This window comes from Dermacentor variabilis, chromosome 4 (genome assembly GCF_050947875.1).
Source record: "Dermacentor variabilis isolate Ectoservices chromosome 4, ASM5094787v1, whole genome shotgun sequence".
NCBI lineage: Eukaryota > Metazoa > Arthropoda > Arachnida > Ixodida > Ixodidae > Dermacentor > Dermacentor variabilis.
Window position 1 is genome coordinate 72,021,759 of NC_134571.1, and position 13,527 is coordinate 72,035,285.

Below are 13,527 nucleotides of genomic sequence, written 5' to 3' on the forward strand. Positions count from 1 at the left end.
GCACAGCTGTTTGATCGTGGGACTGCACAGTAGCAAAGTTGGGGATGCATTCATTACGCAAGGAAAAATTCAGATTTTTTGCAACTAATTTGGGGGTGCGTTCATTTCACGAGTGCATTCATTATGCAAGTAAATACGGTATTCAGCAGCTTCAAATAGCGAATTCTCAAATCGAATATGAATCAAATAGCAGGAACTATTTGATTCGTATGTAAAATTTTGTATGTTTGTATACCCATAATAAAATACTGATGGACTTAATCTGCCAGGTCAGATTGAACGATAGACCACTGTGCCGACTGCTATAATTGTGGTATGAGCATTGCTTGTCTTTCTGAACACAACTTGCACGTTTCGAATTGTTTGGTTTTCTGCGATCACTACAATGTGACAATACGAACGTTTTTCTGGCAACCATGGTGCAGGAGTGGACTGCTGAATTTCTCTGCTGTAGCCATGGCACTGAATGACCTTGGCTACCGTGCGCTGGGCATACGCATTGACAGTGGTGACCTGGCCTATCTCTCCTCGTGCGCCTACCACTTCTTTAGTGAGCTCGCCGACAAGTACAGCCAGGAGTGGTTCAGGAGCCTCGCCATTGTGGCCAGCAATGACATTAATGAGGAGACCATCGTCTCACTCAATGAGCAGGTTAGAACCAGAAATTTAAAAAAAGTACCCTTTTTTGCATGTATGTCGCTATGTTACTTTGACTAAGGCTTCGTGGCAAGCGGTAGCAGAGAGTGCCTGGCTATATGGTTGTTCCATTTCATTGTTAGTTTACATCCAAAGCAGAAGCAGCATTAAATGCGTAATGACGTGACATTTATGGCGTTGTATAATCTTTTTTCTTTTTTGTGTGTGTATGTGTATAAAAGCCCAAGCTAGCTGAATCCAGCTAAACCTTAGAAAAAGTAATGACAAACATCAGAGTGGCCCAAATAATTTACCATAATACTTGGTGTCTTCAAACCAGTTTCGGTACCCAAGAAGTGGACATGTCATGACGTCACAATGAACTGGCTGGAGCATAACATTGAACATACATGAAGGGAACGAGCACGCTCGGCAGCCAAGCAAGCTGGAGCAAGCAGTGTCCTGGCTGTGACGTCACTCACGAGTTCTCGCCGCTAATAGATGCTGTTGTTCTCACCAACGTGACTTAACGTGTGTGCATACCGACGCTACGCCGGACTCGCCCGCTCCCACATTCGAGTGATGCCGGAGATCCCAATGTTGTGTTAGGCCTAGTCACCCGAAGCGCTCCTGACAACGGCCGCATTTCATCGATGTTTCGGCACGATGCTACTATTCTGCAGCTGGAATTTTTTCGGCGTATTGACAGTGAAACTCGAGGAAAACTTCAAGCATTAGTGTCAACTCCTGTTACTGACTGAAAATCGGAACTACTAGATCGCGTTGACGACATCGCTGCCGGGGCAAACGAGCTGGCTACATCTGCTGAGCCTGCGTCTGCTGAAAACTTGCAACGGGTGCTCAGAAGGCATCACCGTACTGACACTAGCCAGACAGACTACATTCCTGGAGACTACTAATGCAATAGCACTTGTATATTTCAAAAATTTTGTGGTGTTCTGTTATAAAATTAAGCTCATTTTGTTCTTTCAAGTTTTCTCAGAATCCCATTTTTGGTGTTTTTAAACTTGCCGAAGCGCTATCTCGGTCTTCAGGTCACATGGAACCATAATTTTAAAGTGGCATGTAGCTACATGTGTGTACTACACAATGCTAGGAGCAGATTCTTTAATTTTGCTTTTGTAAAGTTTAGAATCTGGCTACTAATTGAACCACATAATTGCCATGTCTGGAGATCGAACTTCAAATTGCTGTAAAATTGGTAATACCTGCAATATAAGAAAGTAGCCCTACAGTTGTGTTGCTTACACTTTGTAGTATCCAGCCATATGTCTTTATAAACGTTCTGGCTGATACTCTTGTTAGAATTGTTCTGATAAACAATAGGTGATTAATTTTAATTATATCTAGAACCACTCAGTCAATTTAAAAAGTAATTATATTTTTTATATCAGCATGAAAAAAAGTTTGTTTCTAAACACCTTTTTGCCCCCCTTAAGTGACAACTTAGTGGAATGCATCTGTGATGTACTTTTGTGGTCAGCTTCTGACTGTTGGTGTGTCTATTTTGTGCTGCATGAAGAGCACATATTATTATTCGGAGTAAAATGTGTACCATGGTGTATGCCCATTACACAGGAGCCACACGAAACACTTCTTGACAGAGGCAAAGGGTATAGGAGCATGATGAATCGACCCGGTTGGAACATTTCAGAAGTTGAAGCTAACGGTGCTTCCTTATACTGATATTCACATCGACATGCACTAAAATTTGAACTGCGCCGGCAAAACTGGTGGTTGTCAGCATTGTGTTTGTCTGCTCTGGTCTTGCTCCTGTATTTAGTGCTGTTACCTTCAAGTTCTGTAAAGTGTCAATGATCTACTTGAAACACAGCTGCCTTCAAGTAACTGTGCCAGTGGCGTCATAAAGTATGCATCATACCAGATTTTCATTGCTGCTTGTGCACAAGGAGGTAGACATAGCATTGTGTTCATCATAGTCATGATCACCAATTTCAGTTTTGCTAGACAGTGACTGCAAATGTAACTAATAGTTTGGTGTGACCCACGTGGCCATACCTCTCTATATTCACTCAGTGGTGGTGGGTGGTGTTAGTCCTTTCAGTTTCCTGCCCCCCCCCCCCTGATATCTCCAAGCAGTGGTATTCTCTGGACTTGCAAACAGAGAACTACAGGGGAATCTCATTGCTACGATCATCGAGAACCAGAAAATAAAACGTAACATCCGACAGGGTTTGTGCAGGTCCTTGAAACCCTTGAAAAGCCTTGAATTAGAAGAGATCGTTTTCAAGGCCTTGAAAGACTTGGAATTTTCGGAGATCCTTGAAAATCCTTGAATTTCCTAAATTTTTATTTTTGATAAACTTCCAGTGATTGTATTCAAGAAAATTTCAACCCTCGTGAATTCCCGCTTGGATATTGTTAAAAGAAAAAACAGGAATTCTCAGGCATTTTGAATTATCTGGTAAAACTCAGGGAAAACTCAGGGAATTTGTGCTTCAATCAGGGAAAATTGGCTGTCATTTTATTGAAAGGGTACGAAAGTTGCGACCTACTGCTGGCTCGAGTGAAAAAGAGGACTCGTTACGAATTGTCTTTGACGCGGTGTTGTTGGCTGGAGGAGTTGCCTGTCTACAGTCAACAACCGATTTTCCAGACGCCCGATTTTGGTGAAATGCCCGATAGCGCTGACGGCTTTGAGGCTCCACCACGCGTCCCATAGAGTCGATGTATAAGAACGCCTGTAGTTTCAGACGCAAGAACCCTTCGCTCTCGCATGCCGATTCGCTGGCAGCCGTAGCTACCACCACGGCAACACTAGGCTTCGCTGCTTCGACGTTCACTGTTAAGGTTCTTGCCGTTCGGTTGAATCGTTGAAATGTCATTTAAGTTAGTACACTACAATATAAAGTTCTGAGTTTTACAAGTACAAGTACAAGCCCACTTTTACAGTCGTATTATCCAACTTCAGGTGAATACGCAATCACAATAACCATGTTCAAATACAGTTAAACCTCAATATAATGAACTTAAATATAACGCAATACAGCTTTTGTTTGGGCCAGTTGGTTCATAGCTGAAAACCTTGACGAGTAGCACAAAAAAACATGGACCAAGAAAGACACAAGTACACAGGATGAGCGCCAACTTCCAACCGTATTCCAGAAGCCGTTACAGATGCTTATATATGCACGACACCAAACCATGCCACACAGGTTTCATGGAGTATTGTTTTTGCCGTTAACATGATGATAACTTGGAACTATCAATTGTAAACGCACTAAGACCAGTCAAATTGCACTTGTCGATTTCTTTATTAAAAAACGAGCGTGCACACCATCTCAATATAACCTAAGCAAATCAAAACTAACAACTTACCCAAAGCAAAGTTGGCATTTCGTGATTGCTGGCACGCGTCTCGGCTGTGGCTGCACATGGCTGTAAGCGCGGGTGAGCACACACACAGCCGTGCACCCTGCTTTAGAGGTAATCTGCCGCGTGTGCAAACAGTGGGCGTGCTGAAACGGCTTGGCATCATGTTAGCTGTCTTCCCGTTTAGTATTGGAAGCTGCGTAATCTTGAGTTTTCGGGACTCGTTGGAGCAAGAGGCAGACAAAGCATTCGCTCCCCATTGCTGGCGCTTTTCATGATCGCGTCGTCCCAGTGCAGGCAATGCTATCAGCTGCGGGGGCGGAGTGCATGAGAAAGCATGGCTAGCTTCGCTTAATTCGTATCGCCAAGAAATCGTCAACGTACATGGCATGAAACTGTATCATTCGCCTCCGACTTCCAAATTCATCGAAATAAATTTTCTCATTCAAATTTCCTTTTTTCAATTGGCCGATAATTTGCAAAATTCTGCAGCCCCTTTTCATGTAAGAAAAATTGATCAGCGATTATACATATTTGCATAAAAGGTCGAATTTCAATCCAACGAAATTTTGATATAACAAAGCAAATTGCCAATTTCACCTACTTCATTATATCAAAATTTAACTGTACATTCGTCCTGTTGGAAATTGGCCGGGAAGTGGAAAACAAACGTATTGTCCCGGAAAACTTATTATGCAGAATCGTATCAACAAGATTCCACTGTATATTTGGGCAGTGTACTTGTGCCATGGAGCATGCATCATGCACGATTTGCTTCCCAACATTTCACTTATCACCTTCCTTCCTATGTGTCTGCAGTAAGTGTGTCATGCACAGCTTTTTTATGTGTCACTTGGAAATGTTGGTTGGGAGGAGAGAATTCCTACTTCAGGGAGGATCTCTTGCTCCTTGGAAAAATGTCTGTCATCATCTGATTTGTCTGCCTCTCCATTTTTACTCAACCCTTATTGAAGAAGTTAGTGCCAGAAAACGTTTTTTGAGTGACTCTACAATTATCGGTGTATAATATTACTTCATGTGAAGCCTATGAAGCTGACCTTTAAGGCAAGCATTATTGCAGCTTGAAAACCTACTCTTCTTACAAGTTAGCTTAAAATAAGCCTATAGTACCTTGGAAGAAAGAAGCAAAGGGCTTCCAAATATTAAGCTTATCATTGAATACAGATTTTGACACATTCCTGGAAATAGTTCATGCACTGTTGATTTACAAAGGCTTGGTCTTGCATCGCTCGATAGTGCAATGCTGCATGATAAATTACACTCTGTAATGAAAAGCTCATTGCATGTTGCCTAATACTTAAATACCAACAAGCCACTCACCCCTCACTTGACTCTCCTTTGTCGTTGCATTCGTTGGTTTGGAAATGTTCAGTGTTCAAGTTCTTTAAGCTGCAATGAGCCGTTCGTGTGCACATTATTAATGGGCAAGCCAGCTATGCTGAGTTTTGTTGCCACTATTTCTCTCCTTTTCTTTCTTCCAGGCATGGAAGAGTATAAAACATGGCTTGACATGTGTAAGGACCTTTGCTTGGATATTATCAGTGGCTGCAACATCCTTTCTTAATGCAGGGTTTTTTTCCTGCACTTGTTGTAGTTTAGTCCTGCGCATTTAGAGAAAGCAGGCAGTGCTCCAGTTTGCTGTACATGTGTACACTGCACTCCACTCTTAATGGGAACATTAATTTAGTGTTCAGTCTTGTGTAACTCAAGAAGTATTTGCATTTTTAAAAAAATCATTGGCCAATGTGATGCATGAGGTATAAAAATAAAGATCATTGCAGACACCTTGCCTACTCTGAGTAGTAAACTGTGCTAGTAAGCTAATTAAGTGTTCCCTTTAACAGTGGACCATACTGTGCATTTTGTGTCTGAACATTGCTGCTATCTTATTGGACACAATTCCATCTTTCCAATTTTCTTGTAGGGGCACAAGATAAATAGTTTTGGCATTGGAACTCACTTAGTAACGTGTCAAAAGCAACCTGCCCTTGGCTGTGTCTACAAGGTAAGCACTAAGTCAAACTGCAAATAACCGCATTGCTCTGAGTGAGCCAGTCAGTGCAGTTACAGATGTTATAGAGATGGCTTTGGCATGTGAGCATTCGCCAGAATATGTGAAGTGAGCATTGCAGATTAGTTTACTTTTGCAAACAGGACAGTCTTATACAGAATGCAATGGGAGCTTTTTCTATTACTGCTACTTTAGTTAGTTTCTATCTGTAAGTGAGGTGGTATGTCACATGTGTTCACTGCTGTTGAAACTCGGATCTTTCTTTGAGTCCTCTGATCAGTGGTCTCATATACTGTGGATGCTTCTTAGCAGTCCACTTCCAACATTAATTTTGTGCTAGCTTTCCTTAACCATATGGAGAAGCATTCACTAATTGAGGAGGGAAACAAGAACAGGAGCCTGTCTAAGCACATTTCAAATGCTTTCAGTTGTTCCTAAGGCTGTGGAGGCCAAGAGCCTTTGCCTGTGCTGTGAGGTTGTTGTGTTCATTGAGTCACATGTTTGTAAATGTGGAAAACATGGTAAAATGTGTAGTTCACATTAAGGTATCTGTATGCCTAATGTATTGCACTGGTTTTACCCACTCAAATGATAAAGAAATGGGTGCGAATTCCAACAATTGTTCACTGCATGCTACCATCTGGCTATATCAATGCCGCTATTGTGATCTCGCCTCTGACGCAGTTGCATAGTCGTGGCTTGAGAGAGGGTGTGTTGTCAGCATGCTGTTAATTCTGGGGGTTGTTTCCCTCCTGTTCGTAAGCTGTTTCTCATTGACAAGAATTGATCATATTTTTAAGAAAAGCGTTGGGGAGAAGGTAGTGTTCTGACCCTAAGGCATAGCCCTTTGCTATGCCACTGCATGAATAAATGACGTAGTCATGGTCTTTATTCTAGCCCACACAGCCTTGTGATGTTATGATAGCATTGATGTGGTTTAATTCTCTCTAAATGCTTTTTTTCTGCAAGTATTCTTGTATTACCTTTTTTCACTCCACTGTGTTACCCTTCATAGTGGCTTTCTACTGCTGCTCCAGAGCACAGGGTTCTACGTACCTGCTGCAGTCACATTCTGATGGAAGTGGTGGGATACAAAGATGCCTGTGTACTTTCAGGTGTACGTGTACATTCAACAATTCCAGGCGGTCATAATTACGAGAGCCTTCACTATGGCATCCCTGTATTCTCAATGGATAAAATTTCAGTAATACATTCTCTTTTGCTTTGTGATTCTCAATACATTATCTAACTGGAGCTTTGGATATTCTGCCAATGCACTTGGCAGCTATGTGATGTTAAAGTAAGAAATAAGGAAATAAGAAAGTTTGCCATTCTTCTTGTCATATTTACAAATGTGGTGAGTCAGTGCCGATTGCATTCTGCTGCTGGGTACGAGGTCCTGAGGGAATTCCCAGCTGCTGTGGTACCTGCATTCCTATGGGGGCATAATGCAAAAACGCTCTTGTACTTAGATTCAGATGTGCATTAAATAAACACTGAGAAAAAAGAGAAGCACTAAATCAGTCTAGACAATGCTCATTAATTTTGTGGCAACCGCAGCCGCGGCCTAGTTTTAGAGTGCCCGCTTCAGCTGCGAGGAGTTGTGGGTTTGATTGCCACTGCTGCTGGGTACCCGCTGGTTCAAATGGGCACAAGTTTGCCCCTGGACTGGCATTCGGCTTCCTTCATGGGTGATACGCTTGGGAAAGGAGCCTGTGCCCTAAATTCCTGTGGAAACCCCCATGAACACATAAAAAAAGTTATGTTTGGGCTGCTCCCACGGCCGCCATTTTTCATGTGGTGCCCCAAATGCACCTATCGAGGTGGCGGGGCCTTCAGGTTGGAGACAAACACCCCTTTCCTAGCGTTGGTGTACCATGATGGCTAAGCACCAGGCCGGGAGTGTACTTGTACCTATTTTACCGGTAGGTACCCGGTGGCAGCACTTGCCTCCCACAGCCACGGCAGATGCTCTTCAACAGGGTTGTCTGTGGTTGGAAAACCATGCGTCTAGAGACAACTTGTAAATCTCTATTGGGACCCTATTTGAGATGTGAACCCCCCACAATAGCCGAGCACCAGGCCAGGGAACATATCTATCTATTACAAAAAGCCGGTGGGTTTCCAGCGGCACTGGAATTTGAACTCAATACCTTCTGCATACGAGACGAATGATCTACCATTAGGCCGCCGCTGTGGTAGAAAAAGTAAATGTTTCGGTTTTTGAATTTCCTGCTGAAACTCTAGCACCGTTATGTCAGTGTGACGTCACGAATTTTAAAGTATTTTCTCAGTATTTCTACCGTTGTGCCGCAGAAAAAGTAGTTTAAACTTGTTAAGTTCAGTCTTCGGCTCTTTTAGAAAACAGTGCAGTCCATCCTTATTGATAAAAAAATTAAGCTAGTCCCGAGAAGACTCCATCAAAGTGTGTGTCATGGCAAACTGGTGAAGGAACTTAAAGTCTCATTGACACTTATCTTTCATTCTTGCATTTCTTCTGCCCCACAAGGCATGCTCTCACTGTAAGAGTGAATATTTTATTATTGTGGAAGGGCAATTTACTAACGACGCTCAAATAATTTTTTTTTTAGTCTCCCTTTAACGAACCCCAAGCGGTTGAAATTTATCTGGAGAATCCACTATGCAGCGTCCTTCCTAGCTCACAAGCTGTTGTTTTTGGGTACGAAACCACGTGACTTGATTTGAGTTTTGACCTCCACTACCCTCTTTGCTTAGCCAATCAGTGGAAACTGAAAATTCAGATTGTTGATCAAAAGTACAGCCTTGGGGTATAATACCTCATTAATTACTAATGAAAGTATTGGCACCACAATGTGTTGGGCTGCGTGTGCACAGGTACTCTCCCCTGGCAACAATGTATTGCGATCTATCGCAATTTATGACTGCAACACGCGAGCCATGGTTGCAGCTAAGCTCTCGCGAAAAAAGTGGAGAGGGTTTTGCCATTCTGGAAATTCGCATAGCCTCATGCTTTACACCGTCTGCCATCTTCATAAAGCGATAATACAGTGGCCTGCAGAGCAGCCTCTGAGTCCATAGCCCTTAGTGCATTGTGCTTCATCAAAGCGCACGCTGCCTTAGCTATGCAACTATTCTGGTTCTTTATCAGCGATGAAGCAATCGCTGCTCAGTGGGCCAATTTATTATCACTCTGCAAAGAAGGCAGATCACTGAAAGAAGGGGGTTTGTGCATTGTTCAAATGGCAACACCCTCTCCACTTTTTTTTTCACGAGAGCGTTGCTGTAGCTGCGGTTTACATGTTACAGCTCATATTAAGCGCATTAGTACTATGCTTGTGGTGCAAGCCTTGGACACTTTGAAATATTTTGCACTTAGGTTTTATACTGCACTCTTATTGCTGTGGCCACTGTTCATGTTCAACTGAAAAACTTTTCATTATTGTTATCATTATTATTGTTTCATAAAGCTAGTGGAGGTGAAGGACCTCTCTTGCATCAAGCTCAGTCTCGACATCCAGAAGGTGACAATACCTGGCAAGAAGGCCTGCTACCGCTTGTACGGACACCAAGGTCAGAGCCAGACAGTAAATTGTGGCATTCGGGCTGTGGAAGTTGTTGCGTATGACGGTACTTGTTTAGTACTGGTACTGCTTTACTGCTTGAAGAGCTATCCATTCTGGGATGACACTTTCTAAAGGGACACTAAGGAGAGGCACGAAATAAGTTTATCCTGGTGAATGGGAAACTTCCTGTTCTCGCTTCGTGACCAATGACCAAACTGCGCTCTTTGTATATTACATTTGTGTGAAGTCTTCATTTTCATTCCACATAGTTAAGCCATTTTTATCTAGCAAAGGTTGCCAGGTATTATAGTCTTTGCTAATGCAAGGTTTCCTAATTGATTATCAATTAACTTGCCTCCAGTAGGCAGGTCTCAACATCTGTGACACCATAAGGAGTTGGCGTGAGAACTTTGAAAGACCATTGCCACTAATTCTCCATGTTTACATTTTTTCAGGCTTGACAAGCCTCAGATAAACACTGACACTGGTGTGTTTGGTATTCCAACAAGTGCAGTTTACCCATGTAATTGACTTCACATTTCTCATTAGTGTCCTGTTAAGTTGTGCATTCAAATATGTGAAAACAGGCATTCGTTTACAGCAATGGAAGTTGGTTTTGTGCATTGCACGTATTCTGATTTGAACAGTGCCAAAACAATATGACAAGACGAAAAGCACAGTGTGCATCTTTCTTGTTGTGTGTTTGATTTGTTTGGTGCCACTCAAATTTGAATAGGCCATTAAAACTGGGGAAAAAACTAAACAACTAAAAAACATTAAGTTGTAAACAAGAAGGCAACAAACATAGAGAAATATAAAAAGGTATGCTAGTGTAAATAGCCTGATGAACAGTGAAATCAAAGACAAGTGCTATGGATTTCCCCTTACTCGAGATAATTACTATTACCAGTGGAATTTTCAAATAGCTTTATTTTCTATTTTGTTTCTGTGTTCAATTTTGCTCACCTGCTTTTTTGTTAATTGCAAACAATGTTCTACATGTTTTCTTTTATCTATGTTGAATAAAAATGTGTCAGAAGCAAGTACAGGGTCTGTTTCTCTATCATTATTTATGTTGTTTCCACTACACTGTATGCCAGTGCCACATAACCAACAAGCACAAATCCACACATACTCTCAATCCCACATATGAATGGCTTTCGTGCAGGTTATGCACTGCTGGATCTAATGCAGAAAATGGACGAGCCACCGCCTGAGAAAGGAAAAAGGGTTCTCTGTCGGCATCCTTTCCAGGTCAGTTCCCGGCTACACCCTGTATGGTGTGGTAGTGGTCATAATTTTGTACTAAAAGTACTAGAGAAAGGACTTGCATTAGTGTTTGCCATAGCCACCAGTACAGCTTTTCATCCTGCATGAGAATGATGGGTACCAGGCATGAATTTGTCTAAATTAAAGCCCCTCCATTCACGCGCCACCGCCGCTTTCTTAAGTAGCGACAACCTTTGTTGTGCGCTGCCTTTTCCCCTCACACCAAATCCAGTTCCAGCATTTCCGGTTGAAAAATTTCTGGTTCCGGCGTTTCCGCTTCCTGGAGTTGCGCGGCGGGAATTTCCACTTTGATTGCTGTTAGACGATGGTGAGACGCCCGCGCATGCTTAGCAGAGCTGTGGCAGTCACCATAAGAAGAATGCAAAGGGGACAAGCTGTTGTATTCCGCTGAAGTAGTAGTTCGCGGTCGCTGTTTTCCAAATGCACGAAAAACGGCAGTGGTCTCCAAGCACCCAGGCACTACATTCCACTGTACGTTGTCGCTTGTGGCACAACCCGTCGCAGGTTGACGCGAAGCAGCGAAAACGAGCAGATCGCTGACTACAATAGGCGGTGGTTCTTGGATGGAATCGCATTCACAGTTTAAACTGCAGCTGGTGCAATTAAAGCCTCTCCATCGATGCGAAAGTAAACAACGCTAAAAAACATAGCGTCACTTCCACTCGGAACAGGAAGATGCAGCTACGCAAGTTCCGCTTGACACCAGAAGTTAAGGCGGTGAGTGGGAGAGGAGCGTGAGGGCAGGTTGGCGGTACTTAAACTGGTCGGCGGAATAATGTATGGAGGGGCTTTAGTCTAAACTTCATCCTTGTGGCTTTAAACAATCTTCTGTTTCCCATTCTAACATTATATTGTCCCATAAGGTATATTTTTATATAGTCGAACTTCGATATAACGATCAGGGATACAAAGAATTATCGGATACAAAAAAGTAAATATAAAACATTTCTCCCAATTGTCAACAGGTAATAAAAACAGGTAAACTTCTATATAGATGCATATCTCGGCATCGCTCCTGCGAGACGCAATTATTAGAATTAACAACTGATTTGCATACTAACATGGAAGAGGATCTACAAACTGATTGTGCTTTTCTAGACTTTTCAAAAGCGTTTGACCTCGTAGCACGTTGCCATTTGATTTCAAAACTATCTGCTCTTATAGTAGACGCTCTTACACTAACATGAATTCACAATTTTCTTTTTAACTGTCAGCAATTCACAGCAGTCAATAATTTTTCCTCTCCTCTTTCGAACATTACTTTACGGGTACCACAAGGCAGCGTTCTTGGGCCATTACTATTTCTAATATACTTTAATCACTTACCCAATAACATTTCCTCACACGTGCGCATTTTTGCAGATGACTGCATTCTTTATCGTGCCATCAAGTGTGCCGAAGATCATACAATGCTCAAAAGAGGTCTAGAACTTATTTCTCTTTGGTGTAACGCTTTGCTAATGATGCTTAACGTTTCTAAATGTAAAATTTTCTCTTTCTGCCTCAAGCATACTAAATCTGTTTCTTTATCACATAAATAACATCACTAGTATGCATGATACTCAATATAAATATCTTGATGTTTACCTAACTTCGACTCTTTCATGGCCAACGCACATTGCATACATATGCACCAATGCATAGAGATCATTAGGGTACATAAGATGCAAGTTGCATAAGTCTACTAAAGACACTCCTAAACTAGCTTATCTAACATTTGTTCAACCTCAGCTTGAATACGCCGCATCCATCTGGTCTTCGCATCAGAAATACTTGATCGAAAAGCTCGAATCTATTCAGAATAGGGCTGTGCATCTTATTTCACGTTCTTATGACTTTAACAAAAGCATAACACAAATTAAACTCGGCCTCTCACTACATCCCTTGCATTACCATTGTGATATAGCCCTGCTATCATTATTTCATAAATATGTCCATAATACAGCGCCATCAATTCTGCCTCTTGAAACTCCTCATTACAGGTAATACCGGTTGTACAATCAGTTCAATTTCAAGCACATCTATGGAAAGACTAATTCATTTAACTATTCCGCTCTTCCAAGAGCCATTCGCCTTTGGAACAATCTTCCTAACGCCATCGCTTACGAGAATGACCCGGAAAATTTCCGGCACGTTCTAACAACACATTTTTCAAACTCAACATAACCTAACATGTTATTTTTTCTTGCCTTTCCTGTTGTCATTGCGCTACTCTCCCTTAAATACTGTTTTGTTATAGCCAAATGTGTCCCGCTAGCTCTGTAATTCTATTGATAATGTTGTGACCTCTCGCATTCAAAAGCATTCGGTTTGTCCATTATACAATTTTAACACCACATTACACTATGTTAGCGCATTTCTTATACTGTATTTCTTTTTGTATATGTATTCACATATGTGTTCTAATTATTGTATAATCTCCGAGTGTACTCTCCCCCCTTATACAATGCCTCTGGGGGCCTGTAAGGTATCCTTAAATAAATAAATAAATAAATAAATAAATAAATAAATAAATAAATAGTGAAGGTGGTAAACGGTGATTCACTTCGGTATATTGAAACTTCATTCATTATGCTGAGTTCATTACATTGACATTTAACTGTATATGATAGTGATGTGTATTGGATATAATGGAGGTGTTTTTGTGATGGATGCAACTTCATTATAATG

General features: G+C 41.7%; 1 protein-coding gene across 6 annotated transcripts in view; it reads left to right on the forward strand.

Annotated features, from left to right (window-relative positions):
- Naprt (nicotinate phosphoribosyltransferase) overlaps window positions 1-13,527 on the forward strand; it is a 49,633-nt gene that overhangs the window by 22,418 nt on the left and 13,688 nt on the right. For 2 of the 6 annotated variants that reach the window (XM_075689432.1, XM_075689434.1), the window contains exons 7-12: window positions 426-651; window positions 5,493-5,525; window positions 5,936-6,016; window positions 7,038-7,139; window positions 9,472-9,574; window positions 10,736-10,821. In XM_075689432.1, the coding sequence (XP_075545547.1) occupies window positions 426-651; window positions 5,493-5,525; window positions 5,936-6,016; window positions 7,038-7,139; window positions 9,472-9,574; window positions 10,736-10,821 (631 nt within the window). Of the gene's footprint in view, window positions 1-425; window positions 652-5,492; window positions 5,526-5,935; window positions 6,017-7,037; window positions 7,140-9,471; window positions 9,575-10,735; window positions 10,822-12,219; window positions 12,280-13,527 lie in introns of all 6 variants that reach the window. The other 4 variants (XM_075689431.1, XM_075689433.1, XM_075689435.1 and 1 more) reach the window with 4 other exon arrangements.